We start from the raw sequence: 16,678 nt of genomic DNA on the forward strand, positions 1-16,678 counted from the left end.
AAAAAAAGTTTTAAAACGTTAAAAAAAGTGCATAAAAACGCTTATAAAAGCAGTAGGAACGTTTACATGCCTTTTTACAAAACGTCCATGTAGACCCAGCCTTATGAACATAGTGAATAGCATTAAAGTGTCAGTATATAGTATATATCTGTTATCATTTAGAAACTAGTTGTCTTTCATTCAGTTTTGTCCACTGCACATTTTTACCATGTGAATGAAGCATGTTATTATGTTATTCTTGAACCCACTGAATAAAGGAGAGAAAGTATACTCACTTTCTGATCCACTGTTGCTGTCTTCTGCAGTTTCCTCTGTTTTTGACAAGCGGTCATTGAATACAATAACGGAACCACTGTTAAAACTCCCTTTTGTCTTTGAATAAGAAACCACGTTCTGTTCTTTCCTGTCTTCATACACAGTCTTTTCCAGCCAGGGAAAACAGATCACTGCAAGGTACCAATGGGAGCTAGAACAAAAACAAAACATGTACTGTTATTGAAAATAGAACCTATGTACAGAATGAAAGGTGTATAATAATGCACTAGAAGAAGAGAATGTCCATGTGTTGATAATATATCAAATCTAAAATAAACTAGCAAGAAAAGGTTTGCTGATTTTAACAATCCAGTACAATGGACCAGCCAATATGTGAATATTTCGTCAAATATAAATAAACTTCTCCTCTTCTAAAGTAGGTAAAAACCTCCCACTTCCCTTAGACAAAAAGAGTATTTAACCTTTTAGTGCAGCAAGTCCCACTGAAAATCTCCTGAAAATGATAATTTGAAACTATTCCTAAAGACCAGCTGTAAATATGGACTACCATGGTCAAAAAGGCAGATAAAAGGATTACTATCAAAATTTGTCAATAAAAATAAGAGTGTCTTCAATTTGAGACGCATCAGGTAACCATCTCATGCCTATCTCCCTATTCTTCATAAAATTAAATCAGTAAAAAGGGGCAAGAACATTTTTACAAACCACTATTTTTCTTTTGTAGAGAAGGATACCTGTAATTTATCACTTAGAAAGGTGAGTTCTTTATTCCTTATAGTCTTCCAAACAATCCCAAGTAGAACTATGGCCTCAATTAAAAATAAATTTAAATAATTAAATATGAGCTGCAGAAGTAAGTGCACCTTATTTTAGTTTCCACACACATGATCTTGTGGTTCTACACATATCTGTTGATTTAGGTCCACCTAATGGAGTGTTCTGTGATGGTGTGGCAACAGGTCTGCATTGCTCCAGATATCAAACCAGTGCTGTCACTATCATGTAACTTGCCTGATATTGCAGAGGGTGTAGCTATCTCCTGTAGCTTGTTGACCAACACCCCATAGTTCTGCCTACAGCTTTCTAGATTGACAGCACTGTCTGTGAATGAGAGAATGTTGGACACAAATGAAAAATTTGGCCCAGGCGGGGAGGGTAAAGGAATTTTTGAGCACATTATGTGAATTAAATTGTACTTGTAGTTAATACTTTCCGAAACAGCATAGGTTTATGTTTACACTCTGACACTAAAGGTTACTTGGTATAAAAATCTAATGGTAACCGTGCAAAGTATAGTTTTTGTTTTAGGAATAAAAAAAAAAAAAAAATGATCAAATGCCCCTTGAATCAAAAATACTTACTTTTCATTAACTGGCACAAAGATAAAATCCTTTTTAAAAATATCAACATGACGAGTCCAATTTTTCACCCTTTGATGTCTTCTCTCCGCCGTTCTAAAAACAAGTATATTTCGTAAAACTGCAGGTAAATCATTCACAACATTTAATTATGATTAATTTTATACATTCTGAAAATGTTAAGATATTACCATATTTGTGTAACATTGTTTATTTAACAGAAATAAAGGATGATTACATATTTCAAACATATACAGTGACAAAAAAAACTCCAATAAAGAGAGAACCTAGTGTGGAATCCTGAAGCAATAACAAGATTCTAGAAACTTAGAAACCAAATACAGGCATGCCTAGGGGATGGACACAGAGAGCAATTCTTTTATTGACTAAACTCTATTTTCCTTTTCAAGAGAACTGCCTTCAAGGGAAAAATCTCCTCATGTCCCTAGGGCCAGCTTCATACTAGTACTGAGTGAGGGGGAAGGGAAAGGAGACAAGTTCTAGCCACAAGCAGATCACCCCTCAGTTTCCCTGATTGAACTGTATATTGAATTACACATTTCTATTTGGACAAAAGCCTATACTGTTGACTTACATTCTTAAATATCCCCATTTTCAAAAACATACTCACAGAGGAAGCTATTTTACTGTTTTTATAATAATGGGGGAAAGGTTAGAACGGTGAGTAACAAGAGAAAAGGAAGTGAGGTTGGAGTAAGCTTAAACATTAATAAAAAAATGTAAAAAGTGGTAACAAATGGGAAGATGGCAATAACAGACAAAAAAAAAAAAAAAACAGGAATGACCCTCTACGTCACATCTGTTCACAGAGTTTAAACCCCACACAGGGGAAGTGACACACACAGAGACCTGTCACTCCTCCCCACCAAACAGCATGTCACCTGGGTATTCTGTATTATTTGTATATATTAATATATAACAGTATTCTTAATATATAACAAAGAAAAAAACAAAGAAGAAACAGTCAACACAGAAAAAAAGGAAGTCCCTGGATCATATGAAAAACAGAATTATTTCTGGGTTACTGGAAGGAACAGTCTGTTTATCTTTAGCTTCTGTGGCTATACTATGCTCGCCAGGAAATGGTCAGGGAAAAAATAAAAATAGAGCTGCAGGCCAATAGTAAACAGCAAGGAACATATTATAAATAGCTGTTTGCAAAAAAAAAAAAACAAATAGCTAGTGGACAACAGTCTGGTGCCTGCATCTGCATCTTGGGGTTTCTCTAATCACTGGACCAATATACCTGTGTACAGATGTCCACTTATTTTTCTGCTCAAATGTGGTATAACTCTACTAACTGGTCTCCCAGAAGAGTGATTATGGCAAGGCAAGCCTAGCAGAAATGCATAGTTTTTTAACGCATATTTGGGTAGCCATTCACACCATAATACCTACATGTAGACAGTCAGGCTGTGATTGAGAGTTTGAGGGTGTGTCTGATCTGTGACAGATTGTTTTAAGTTGCTGCACAATGCTGAAATACTTTCAAAGTGTAGAACAATGAATTAAAAATTAACACTGTACTTACGATGTCTCTGAGTTGATATCATTTGAACAATTTTCTTTTCTTGTTAGGCACTTAAAGAAAAAGCTGCTAAATATATGACATTTCTCTGCAAAAGGTTTCGGAAATATCTCCAACATGAGGTACCTGGGGAAGACAAAATAAGTTAAAACTGCTGTTAATTTTGGCCATACTTGAACTGAACCAAAATATATTCATAATAAATAGTTTTTAATATTTTTTTCAGCATTTTATTCTAACAAAAAGCAAACATAACAAATTACACAGGTGAAAGATAGTCATTGCAACAAAGCAAGCCAGTGAAAAAGCTTAGGAAAAGAAACATAGTGTCACTTTACTATTTTTACGAACAAGCTAATATATGCCAATATTGCTTTCATCATAGTGTTTAGTTCTGTGCATTAACCAGTAGGAATTAACATTTCAAGGAACAGATGTCATGTCAGTTATGAATAGCACCAAGACTCAGATCATTATCCATTTAGTTGAGTCATGAGAAAAAGAGGGGGATGTGCCATTGCTATCCTCCTGAAAATGATGATGAAGCTGTTGGGCTGTATTCGGCTTCAATGCATATGAATGTCTGTCTTGGAACAAGCATACACAAGACAAATGGGTATGGCCAGGAATTACTTATTTCTTAACTTGTTCTGACCCAATGACTCTTGAGTCCTAAAGCAAAGAAGTTGACTGACAGGCAGACAACTAGCTTTTCTAAAAGAAGAAGTCATCAACTGTGGCCTATGTCAACTAACCTATGTTAAGTTTAGAATAATTTGAGTGCATTTAAAACCACTGTAGATTGGTGGCTGCAAAAAAGCTTTGTGGCACTGACATTTTTTCATATGGCTCTTTCTCTATACCTAAACGAGCAAGTACCCTGCTGTGAGCGTGTTTGGAAGTATCTCCCCAACACACAGCAAAGGTTTTCAGGTCACCAGACAAATTAGGGACCATTTAAAGTATTGGGTCTACACAAAGAAACATGCAGCAGTTTAAAACCCTGTATTTTAATGGGAAAATTATCTTGTATTGCATGAGCACTATAAATCACAACTTTTCAGAATTGCTGGTTCTCAACTAGGAAGGAAACACTTAAAAGGATTAGTAAAGTCTAAACAAACTAAAACAGGGGTGGGCAAACTTTTTCAGTCAGGGGCCACAATCTGATATAAAATTTGACAGAGGGGCCAGGGTTATGCCATCATAAGGCCACTGAACGTGATGTCATGATGGCATAACCCCACCCACTCTCCCATCGCAGATGTGAGCCTGAAAAAAAATAAATATAATGCCAAATAACTTGTATGAGGACTTTTATATACACTTTTAGAAATCTTTTTAGAAACCTTAAGTCATTTTTTATTTTAGAATTTTTAAGCCCCTGAGCTATGATCAAAGTTAGAGCAAGACTTTTGTTCAGAAATCGGAAGATGAAATTCAACTTAGGTTACTACAAGAGAAATCTGAAGGCAGTACTTTAAATAAACAGCTGGAATGCAACAAGAAAAACACGTTACTCACTTCAGGTAAAAATCGATAATAACGTCATTAAGAAATTCTCCATGTTCCAAACACTGCAAATCTTCATTACTTACAGCAAGGCCGCCTTTTGTTGGGGGAGGAGGATAAACCAGTAATCTAAAAACAAAAGTTTAGCCAAATTTCACAAAAAACTGGATTCAACAATTCAGTTTTATTCCCCTGTATTACCCACTCTACAATTTTCAAGCTATGCTATTTCAAATAGAGATTCCCCTGCCAAACCTGAACCAGTCATGACCATAGACGAGATCCTCCTACAGCCTGAGCATAACACACTATTTTCCTTATGACCCAGAGATGCCTTGACTGCACCTTTTCTACAAAAGACTACAAAGAATCCACTAGAGCAGTGGTCTCCAACCTTTTCGGAATCAGCGGACCACTAAATTTGCCAGCTCCTTAAGTGACGTGATGATGCTAGAACCCGCTCACTCTCCGATCGCAAAACTAAGCCTGTGATGGGAGAGTGGGCAGGTTGTGTCCAGAGACACAACCCGCCCTCTTCCCTGAGCCTGGGATCTGGACAGGGGGACGACCAAAATTTTCTCATGGGACCACCAGTGGTCTGCAGACCGCTGGTTGGGAACCGCTGCACTACAGAGCCTGTGAAACAGGTACAATGACCACAGGTTACTTTTACATGTCAAAATTCGGCCTAGTGACCATGAGTAGATGTGCTGACAACAGCTCAAACTATCCAATATTCTTATTAGTAATCAAACCATTGTAAGTCCTGAAACACTGCACATGTGTAAGACTTTCTACTCTTCCGATTGTTAAAAAGGGTACTGGAATTCTGATGTACTCTATTATAAGTACGCAACATACTACTTGTGTACTTGCCATTGATATTTACCAACAAATCCAAACACTTGTTTGCATAATAAATAGCAGATTGGTGACACTTGACTTAAGAACTTATCAATGGTGTCAAACATCACCATTTTTAAAAAATTAAACTCAAAACTGAAATTTTCTACATTATTTGTATAAATAATCAAGACAATAACCTAAGCAGTATTAAAACTAAGCTATTGTGCTGAAATCATTATTTGTAATGAAAGAAATACCATACCTGATAGCAACTCCACTTTTGTGTGCATCCTCTAATGCGATATGTTGCTCAGGTACCATGGAAAATGAGTAACAGCCATTGCTCATTTTGTGCATTAGGCTATATGTGGATTTGACCTTTTTGGCCTTGAAAAAAATAATCACACCGAAATGATTAACATGTTTGTTATTTAACAATAGTCAATATCATATCTTCATGGACAAACTACTAACTATCCTGTATAAGGCAGCAGTAGAAACAGACAACCCACGTATTTCACATAGTAACCATACCTTATTATTGAGTATACTGCAGTGCAGTATCCTCAAAGACTTAAAGATCTAAAATAATTTTCCAAAAATGGGACAAGAAAGGTTCAGGTATAGCAGCTTGTCGAACGTATTGTTAAGCAAATGCAGTATTACGCTAGCCATTTTAAAATGACAAAGCAAAGAATGCCTGTCCCCCTATCTGTGCCTCAAAAGTCGACTGTGTCGGAGAGAAAAGCTTATTAAATTATTATTTAGGTCTTTTGGATGTCTGGTTCCCCAATGTGTTCTGTCTTGCAATGAATTAGGAGGTAGCACTCCACAGTGCTCAACAGGGAATGTAAGCATCTGATACTGAAAACTTTTCAGCAAAGCAAAGATTTTATTTAAAGTAGGAAATGCGAAACATACATTTTGTTTCCAGTCATCTGGCTATCCCACATGCTTCAATACTTTAGGAGTCACTGCAGATCAGGAAAGTACCAAAGCCATTGGGTGAAAACAACAGACTACAAATTTCTTTTAATGAATGCAACGCATCCCAGTTTTATGTAAGATAATAGGGAATCCTATTCAGCATTACCTAAGCATTACACATGGAAGTAAGCTATGCTATGTTTAACTTTGGTTGCAAGGGGAAAGTGTTGGTTTTCTTGGAATACTTTAAACAAACTGTACAAGGTGCCCAGGATTTCTTTCCCATCAAACCTTGCCTTATCTACTCCCATCTCTACACTTTGGGTCACTTTTACATCCTGGCATGCTCATTCCCTATCTTCACCCACAAGCTGCAATCTTTTTGAAAGCTGGTCTGGAACTTTAGTTGGCAGAGAGTGAACAAAGTGACTGCTTTGACCCTCGGGGTAATATTGACTGTACTGGACTGACATACCTTTTCCACAAACGTTTTTGGACTTTTCAGGCACCTCCCATGACATATATATCTTACATATATTTTTGAAATATAAAAGCATAATTTTTTCAATCATTAAAACAAGGAATACATATATAGGGAGCATATATGCCAGTCTCAATTTATATTCATTCCACTTTTTTTGCAAGATCTGCTTCCTTGGGAATGAAACGACTGGTATTGAGTTTCAAATAATTTGTATACCCGTAAACGGCAATGAATAAATATGTATTCCTTTTTAATGAATAAATTATATTTTTGTGGAAAATGTATGTTAGTTAATTCTGGATATGGCACCAAAATGTAGATCTGTCCTTAACTTTATATGATAAAGCTGTAATCAGTACTGGATTGACACTCGGACTATTTAATCATCTTTTAATTTCTGAAAATGTACTCATCCCACAAAATGAGCCAAGGTAACAGTGCTTTGCTTACTACCAATGTCATATTGTTCTATATTGTACTATCCCATGAGATCTCTGCATATTATCAGCCAATACTAATATTTTACTCTAGTACATTATAGTTCTATCTGAAGGATATATTTCATTAATAAGAACCCTACCTTAGGCGGCTGAGATTGAAAAGAACAACAATTTAACTTGAATGAACACTCTTCGAAGGGCAATGACTCCACAATGGAGAACATCTCATCGCAGCTAAGCACTTCACTGAGAGAAGATAAACCATATTTGCTGGCTTCCACCATAATTTCACTGAGCAGAGACTGTTCTTTGCCTGTAATAGGTTCCGCTAATTCCAGAAAGATAAACTCATTTGATTTAACTGCAAGGATACAGAGAAAAAGACAGTAAATGAAGTTTAATTAGAAGAAGAAATACCAATATATTTAAGACTATTTTAGCTGACCACACAATACCACAATCATCCAACACTAATGTTAGCACTAACAAATTATCAAAGAGTCAGGAAACCTTGGACTTAAAGAGTAAAAAAAAATGGTTTACCTTCATGTTAAAATATACAGATTACATTTGCAAAATCTGCCATCAAGATTTATTTCCCATCCATCTTTTATTAAAAAAAACATTTTTTTGTAAAGTTCCATTCAGATACCCAAAATACACCCTGGCTTATCCATTGCCAAAATATTGTGAAGTTAAGTTTATTATAAGGTACTCTTATTCACAAGCTGCTAAAAGGTAAATTATGCTTGTAATAGTATTTTGTGTGACCTTACTATTGACATGCCTGATCACAACACTGAGGACCTTGCAAATCAAATACAAATGCCAACTTTTTTAAAATTATTGGCCTAGGCACATCAATCAATTTACATGTATTAGTGTTTAGACACCGAATGCTGCAGTGAGGGAAGCTGGCAAAAGCATGCATATTTGCCACCAAAAAATTGTCTATTATACAGTTGTGTGTGAAAGCTATGCATAATGTTGGATTCTCCATAACTTTCTATCTGGTTGATATTGGTAAACAGAACAATTAGAAGAGTAAATCAATCCAGCCAGCACAGACATCAATAAAAGCATTCAAAAAGTTGAATCAAAATACTCACCGGCTTGGTTTTTAGCAGCCAGATCCATTTTTTTTTCAATGAATGGCACATAGCTAGGAGAGATCCACAGGACAATAACAACACTACTTCTGACTGAGTCTCCTCCATTTGTAAACCACAATCCATACTTCTGCACCTTCCTTGTCTCCACTGTTAGACAGGTCATTTTGTGAAAGGCCACTGTGGCAAAAATTGAAAATGAGAAAAAAAAAATTCTATAGAAAAACTTTTTTTCCCAACCAACAACTCACTGAGATTCAAACAGTAAATGTTAACTGATGTTCACTGATGGCCTGAGATTTTTTTTTTGTTTGGGGGGGGGAACCACAGTTCAAATACATTAAAATTCAGTCAAGACAAATAAATACAGATGTAAGTGCTGGTAATTTTATTACTAATATTAGTTACTATAAACAGAATGAAATGCAATAATAAAGGTGAGAGCATTACTGGTATGTATTCATTTAGATAAAAAAAATGCTTTTACATAAAACTAAAAGAGTCATGATATTAGCCTGTTGCAACCTTCTATACAATAGCACTCTGAAGTCATCAAACTAAGACAAATCAGAATTCTACTGCTAAGAACAACAAGGTAATAATTATACATTGTAGGAGGACAGAACATTAGTGTGTTACTGCTCCTTTATTATCCACTCATAGGCTGGGGTTAGTCCTAAATCAGGCTGTTTAATTTAACTGAAGTATAAACTGCCGTGTAAATTAAGTATTTGGCTGTGCACTCGGGAAGGGGTGTATAAATCGCAGATTTTGCTGCACAGATTTACAAATCCTTTAGAAGGTAAAATAGATAACAAAAATGTACTTTAACTAGGCATGTAGTTATTTGACCAGAAGTTAGCCTTCTTTCTAAGCTTTAAACTTGACTAAGTTGTTGAAAAGAGTGCGTTGCACTGAATACCAGAAGTGCTTTACACTGCACTGCTTTATTTTTTACATTTGTTTTTATTCTTAAGCATTTTTTAAACTTAATATTAATGTGCCAGGTGGGTACAACAGGCACCCGGGCGTTGTACTAGCTGGAAACTGCTAGGTGTTTGCTTACAGTTGGGAAGCAGTGGGTTTTTTATTTTCTAATTGAATTATGTAAATTTTATAAGCAGTTGTATGAAACATCTGAAAAAACACGTAGCAAAACTATTGCAAGCAAATGCCTGGAAAAATAGGTGAATAAACATATTTCGTATAAACAATGTTCCTAATATTTTTTACGGGGTGGTTAAATGCAGCTCACCACAGCGGTACCACTCGGAAAAAAAAGCCAGTCTGTATTTTCTAGCACTATACCATTCTTACTATTGCAATATGAGTAAAATGCTTTGAGAAGAAAAGGTCTACATAACTGAGGCTGATGTAAACAAGGAGAAAGGAAAGGAGGAACAGAGCAGGACTCTCACCACTGGGTACTGTGACTGGGAGGCAGTAGCTCACTGATTTTCATGATCTGCTCCACAGAAGGTATGGTTTCTGTACACTGCAATAATAATGGCCTATATAGCTAAAAATATTAGGCTGTTTAGGTTATTTAAACCAAAGGCTGATGCACAATATACAGTATATCCGGCACATTTGTCACTACACAGAAATGCTAATGTATATTTTGTTGATGAGAAATACTTGCCTTTCAAAGGGATTTCAACAGATGTTGCAGAAAACTGTAAAAATAAAAAATAAAAAGTTACAGCACTCTGTTAAAGATAAAAAGCACATCATGGTAAATAAAAACTTAATAAGGTTATTACAACAAAAACATTTTTTCATAGCACCTGGGTGTATTTGTAGTTTTTAGCTTGTGCTGTCAATGCAGCTAGTTTGGGACAGTTATTCACAAACTGGATTCTGAGCATGAAATTACTACAATTGCCCATTGCAGTGATCACATGAGTTTTGGCAACAATCAATCAATCTGCCAGTTTCAGCTTCTATTATGCCTTACACTGATCAGGACAAGGTGATTGCCGAGGCTGGCCGGCTGCTTGCTGTCACACAGTAGATTACAGTAGGTTAACAAATTAAGCTGTAAAGTTTTTAAACAGGTCCATTTTTCAGCTTATAAAAACATAAGAAGAACAGAAGTAGTATTAATTTCCAGGGGGCCCCTGCAGGTCTAACTTCTTGATTATGCAGTCATTACTCTCTCCTGTGGTGATATGGATGTGAAAACCATTGAACATTGGGCCTGCTTTATTAGAGCTCTCCAAGGCTGGAGAGAATACACTTTTTTTCAGCGAAGCTGGGTTATCTAGCAAACCTGGAATGGATCTGGTACAGGATTCAAAACATTCACTAGCAAATAGCAAATGACTTTAAAGAACTCCATTCCAGGTTTGCTGGATCCCCCAGCATCACTCATGAAAGAGTATTCCCTCCAGCCTTCAAGAGCCTTAATAAATCAGGCCCATTGTGAGGGACCTAGGACAAGGCTTTGCTTGCCTTCAGACATCAGCAGATTTCACAGGATTGAAGGGGTGTTTAGTAGAATGAGCAGCTGGAAAGGTATGTCATTACAGACATTTTTCACAGGTACGGTGCAGTTAAACTTTTCAAAAAAAGTTCTTTTAAAAATCGACCAAATACCACAGATGTTAAAATTAGTTTGAAAATGTATGTATTAAATAGTCTGATAGTTATTCTGCTGAAGATAGAAATATTGAACAGAATTAAATAAACTGACCAAAACAGATGAGATAAAAATACAACCCATGCATTACCTTAGCCATTTCAGATACCCTTCCTCCCTTCCTTCCATAGTAGACATTGAGACATTTTAACTGCAGAACAGAGGTATCCGACTGTTCTGGTGTAGTAGTGGCAGCTTTTAAAATACCACAGTGATCCTGCAAAATAAAATGTCCCATTGGAGAAATGTTAGATACATAGAATATACATTTATCACTTAAAAAAACATTGTAGGGTCAGTGGACAGGGAGTTATTTTTGACAAAACTAAAGTATTCCAGGCTTCTCTAAATCTTGCAACTGGGATTTTTTAGGTATGTTTCAGATCAATTTGTTGTGTTCTTTTCTCACCAATGCCTTCCAATGTTGTGTTTAAGGGAAAACAGCATAAAAATGTGTTAGAACCCACAGATGGCTTTCCTTATATTCCTGCATTAAAAGGATGTCTGCATTGTAGGACAAAAAAAAAAAAAAAAAAAAAAAAACATACAATACAAAAACCCAGATTTTAAAAAATGTGCATAAAACACATTTTAATACTGAATAAAAGCTCAGTAAACGCAAACAGTTTTGTGTAGTCTGTAAAGCACTGTTTATTATATATTAGGAGAAATAAAATCTAAATCCCTAAATAAATCTTGTCTAAAATACAGAGGCATAAATAAAAACTAAAAAAAAAAAAAAAGAAATTATGATAAAAAAAATACTAAGAATTACAAGTCCAGCAATCCATTTAACAGATTGCAAGAGATAATAAAGGCCATATTTACACTCCTGCCACATACAATACTACCAATGTCATCCTAAAGCAACAATTCACGTACTATTGGCTCTGCATCTTTAGTAGGAGATGGACACTTTCTCTCCAATGATATTTTCTTCACAGTTGACTGTGCACAGCCTGTTTTTTTTTCTTCGTGGCCAGCCTCATCTTCATCACTAGACAGTATAACTTCAAAATAAAACAGGAAAAAATAAAGAATAAAACAAATGCCTTATCACATAGTTGGTATAAATCTGCATCAAAAAATTAAAGTTAAAGCACAAAAATCATTAAAAAAAAATGACATTTTAGTTGTCACCAAAACAAAATATACACTTTAACCTTAACTTACTTGGTGGATTTTCCTTACGGTCATCTTTGGGTAATAACTTTTTTCTTTTTGTGCTGTAAACACCAGACTGTGAAGTAGATCTTGTTGGACCTGAATCCCATCCATCATCAGAAGATTTATTATTTTCCTCAGCTGTACTTTTCATTTTCTGTCTAGCAATGGTTTTTCTTCTCGGTGTATTTAACATGCAGGGTACAGTGCAGTCTGTAATCGGCTCAGAGGAAGAATCAGACAAGTCAGTTGAAGAAGAAGATAGTGACTTTTTCTTGTTCTGATGTTCTACACGTTTGCAGCAATAGGTTTGTTCACGTCTGGCTGGTGACAACTCAATATCCTTTAAAGCATTCCTCTAGAATTTAAACAGATAAACATACTTTTTAATAGGATGTTTTATGTGCAGCAAGTCACTTTCTGTGACTCCCTTGAAAGAAATTGTAGGGGTGGTTGTAACTAAAATAATAAACAGCGAGTAATACAAACATTGCAAGACTATCTCATTGTCCATCTACCATTGTATACTGCTGCCTACAGGAAGCTTGGTTACTGGCAAAAAGAAAAAAACAGGCAAGGCGAGAGTACAACCCCTTCTACCAACTGCATGCCTAAATTTTGTATTGAAGCAGTAAGGAGTTTCATCAAAGAGAGGGTAGCATCAGTGTCCCTCAATTTACTTCAAGAAAAAAAATTCATTGGGTGTACAAAAATGTGTTTTTCTTTTTTGTCCTTTTGAAATACACAGGAAATCTTTATCTGTAGTAGCCAAACTGCTGGGTGACTGCAACACTATAAAAGATTTATACCAGGCTAAACATACCTAGAGAAAACTGAGCAAATCCTGTAGTTTCACTTTAGTAAACTTATGCCGAAAGCATGTACCAGCCTGGTAGAACTTGGAGAATATCTAAACAGAAGATCAGGTGGCAGCCTTACAATACTGGACAACAGTTGCCTGATGCTTGAAAGACCAAAAGGCACTCAGAGACCTAGTGAAGTGAGCCTTACCAGGAATGAAGGAAACCCAATCCTTAAAGCTTTCCTAAACTCAGAAATTTCACTTTAAAAATAACAAACAAAAAAAAAATAGAATTTTTACTTTACAATAAAGGGTTCCACCCTTTATGTAAAGTAAAAATTCTATTGTTTTTTGTTTGTTATTTTTAACTGCAACACCCTTAAATAAAAAAAGGGTGCAGTACCACGCCCTAATTCAAGACCGCCTAGGTGATCGAGAATGAATATCTGTGTCATGAATGACCTACGTCAGGCATCCCGGAGGCTCTCGGGTGCTTCTTCTGCACATGCCCAAGCATCTCAGGCAAGCGCAGAAGGAACCATTTTGTTCAAACAGAAAAATGTTTTTTTCCATCCTACGTGACCCGATCGTGAGCCTGGGTCGGGTGGCGTAGGATGAAGAACCAGGAAGAACAGCAGAAGATGGCGGCGCCCGGAGCACTGGCCCTGGGACGAATGTCGGGACGAGGCGGGACCCAATGCAGGACATCCCTGGAGCGATCGGACTGCACTGCGGGATTGAAGGCAAGTGTATTAGCCAGTGGTCGTCAACCTTTTTGGACCCACGGACCACTAAACCTACGGGCTCCAGACCGCACGTGTCACTCAAATGGGAAGACACTTCCCCCATTGTGACGTCATGATGCCAGAAACAGCCCACTCTCCAATTGCAGGTCTGAGTGACACAACTCGCTCACTGCCCTGAGCCTGCAATGGATATGGGAACTGCTTTTAGTTGGGTGCACCACCGGGCACTTTTCAGCAGAACACCCACTTGTCATCAATCAACTACTTAGGCTGGGCTTTGTGCAGAGATTGCTGCCAATGTCTATGAGCAGCCTGAAACATTTATACTGTACATCTTTTCCACTCCTCATCTTCTTGGAACAGAACTGACAACCTGCTGTCCCTCATCATCATGGAGAATTCATTGTTCTAAGAAGGGGTCACAGAGATGCAGTACAGATCACTAACTATTTGCTGCCCACAGGAGAGCCTAAGTCTACCAAAATATAGGTTTACTGTGTAAGGCTTGAAAAAAAAGGGTAACTTGGGAACAAATAGTTCCGTTTTTTTGTCCTTTTTCTAAGGTAGTAAGAAGTGGCAGCAGAGCTGCACATTTTTTCAGATGCTACATGCAATGTTTGAAGGCGGTTTGTCCTCACCCAGCCATCTCCATAGACTTCAACTGGAACTGGTTGTCAACACTATGAATTCCTTTTTGCAAGTTTCATGTTTAATGAAGTAATTTGAAAAGTTATTGTCTGTTATTACTTCCACTTTTATGGAATGTGAACTAAACTTAAATGATTGATGACACTGTTTACAATACAGCATATTTGGGACACTAGGAAGCTGGGTCATAATAAGGAGCACTTAACAGTTGGGAAATATTAGAAAGAACACATAAAAACAGTGCATAGTAAATAGGAGGGCATTTCGAAATGTAAACAAAATAGGAGGGTGGTAGAATGCAACCACAGCTGGTAGCAGGGTCAGTGACAGTAGGGTCAGAGGATAAGGTCAGGTAGATATAATGCCTGTATTACCAAACTCAGAAAACACTCCATGACTGACTTAATCAGAAATGGGTCTGAAAAACATCTAACGTAGAACCCAACACCTAAAGGTCACTAGTGCTAGAAAAGCAAAGCTAAAGAAGATGTCTATCCACCTAAAACATTTAGAGGAGACCGAGGCACACTGCTAGAAGGTTAAGTTATACCCTGGACTGGTCTACGTTTTTTTTTGGCACTGTCTAACCTTCGTGTAGGAGCAGAAAAAGTCTGTCCCTGAGAGGAATCCAAGAAAAGCATTTACAGTAAAAACAAAAATCTTATATTTATTACAGGCATGGAAAGCACTACATTGTTTTGTATTGCTCTCCATGCCTAACTATCCTGGCATCGACTGCACCTCCCATTTCTATAAAATAAGCTACAGGAACAAATAGTGATAAACTATTGGAGCTGTATAGATTTTTTAAGACTTCCAGTGCCTCTCAGTTGATGAAAATGAGAATGGATTACCAGGTACAAACCTGATAGTTTCTATAACCCTTTCTTGCTTTATTCACAATTAAATAAAGAATTGGGCCGTATTGATATGATAGAATCAAAATTAAGAATACCAAACAAACAATCTATACGCTCATTACTATACTATATTCTTTTCTTTGAAGCCTAATAACCCCTTTCAACAGAGTGAGACTGAAAGACTAATTCTTGAAGCTGCTCCTCCTACTGCACATGCAAAAATCTTTCAAGAGTATGGCCTTTAGTAAATTACAGTAAAAATTGCTCTTTTTCTGCCACCAGCATGGGAAAAGTATGTAGTAACATCAGAAAAAGTCAGAGCTTTTGATTCGCATTGCATTTAGTGATTGGAAAAGCAGTATAAACTTTTAATCTATGAAATATCTGGGCAACTAGAATTTTGAATAAAAAAGCTGAAAAAAGACAGTCTACAAAGTTGTGTTTATGCAGATTTCCTTTAAAGACAGCATGATGCTGATTTGGTGGCTTACATTTACCTTTTCTTGTGCTTTTGATGCACCTTGGCTATCCAGGACAGGACTAGTAGATTTTCTCGGTCTAGAGTTTAAGTGTTTATGTGAAGAAATAGATGTGTTGCTGACATCTCGACAGACTTTACTAGACGGGGATGCTTGTGTTTGCTCTGCAAAGTAAAAAGAAAGTAATTTAGTTGCCAACTTGATTTCATAAGGTGATTCATAAGGGTTTTGCTACCAACTGTAGTGGACCAAAACATATTATTGGCTTTTAGATTATAATTTCACATAAAGTGAAATAAGTAAAGTGGATCTCTGCTTAATTGTTTTTTATTATTTTACATTTTAATTGGTTTGGGCTAGGGTTAATCCACAAATAGTCCTTAATATTTACAATAACACCATGAAAATAAGGGGTTGTTCTCCCTTTCCTGGCAAGGTCAGTGTCAGCCAAGTTTTAGTTTCACTGATCCCATTGAAAAGTGATTGGTCTATAGAGGAATTTTGTATTAAGCTATAAATATTTCAGGAAAATGTGATGAAAACCATGTGTGTACCATCATTTCATAAACTCTATTTTAACCACCCGACCGGTAAACCCGACCTTTTGCAAAAGTCGATAAACCCGAACTTTTCCCACTGTGTAAATCCCATCACTTACCTGGTCCCCACTGCGATGATCCATTCTGTCCAGAGTCGATCGCTAAAAAAAAATACTCACCTTCTCCCCGCAGCTCCTCCAGATGTCTTTCGTCTTCTGTCTTCATCCGGCGAGTGCAGTGGGGATCTCTGGGGTTTCCCAGTGATGTTGCTGCATGCGTTGGTGCGGGCGGGAGGCAG

The 16,678-nt window shown here is 36.8% G+C and overlaps 1 protein-coding gene across 4 annotated transcripts in view; it reads right to left on the reverse strand.

The window, feature by feature from the left end:
• The window catches only part of SENP7 (SUMO specific peptidase 7), a 31,461-nt gene that overhangs the window by 6,520 nt on the left and 8,263 nt on the right, over positions 1-16,678 (reverse strand). For 3 of the 4 annotated variants that reach the window (XM_072414954.1, XM_072414944.1, XM_072414963.1), the window contains 12 exons: positions 15,860-16,005; positions 12,316-12,664; positions 12,025-12,152; positions 11,234-11,359; positions 10,144-10,177; positions 8,502-8,681; positions 7,533-7,753; positions 5,804-5,928; positions 4,708-4,824; positions 3,187-3,309; positions 1,638-1,730; positions 276-466 (listed from right to left, as the gene is read on the reverse strand). In XM_072414954.1, the coding sequence (XP_072271055.1) occupies positions 276-466; positions 1,638-1,730; positions 3,187-3,309; positions 4,708-4,824; positions 5,804-5,928; positions 7,533-7,753; positions 8,502-8,681; positions 10,144-10,177; positions 11,234-11,359; positions 12,025-12,152; positions 12,316-12,664; positions 15,860-16,005 (1,833 nt within the window). Of the gene's footprint in view, positions 1-275; positions 467-1,287; positions 1,378-1,637; positions 1,731-3,186; positions 3,310-4,707; positions 4,825-5,803; positions 5,929-7,532; positions 7,754-8,501; positions 8,682-10,143; positions 10,178-11,233; positions 11,360-12,024; positions 12,153-12,315; positions 12,665-15,859; positions 16,006-16,678 lie in introns of those variants that run through there. The other variant, XR_011921332.1, reaches the window with a different exon arrangement.

The sequence above is a fragment of the Pyxicephalus adspersus genome, chromosome 1 (genome assembly GCF_032062135.1).
Source record: "Pyxicephalus adspersus chromosome 1, UCB_Pads_2.0, whole genome shotgun sequence".
NCBI lineage: Eukaryota > Metazoa > Chordata > Amphibia > Anura > Pyxicephalidae > Pyxicephalus > Pyxicephalus adspersus.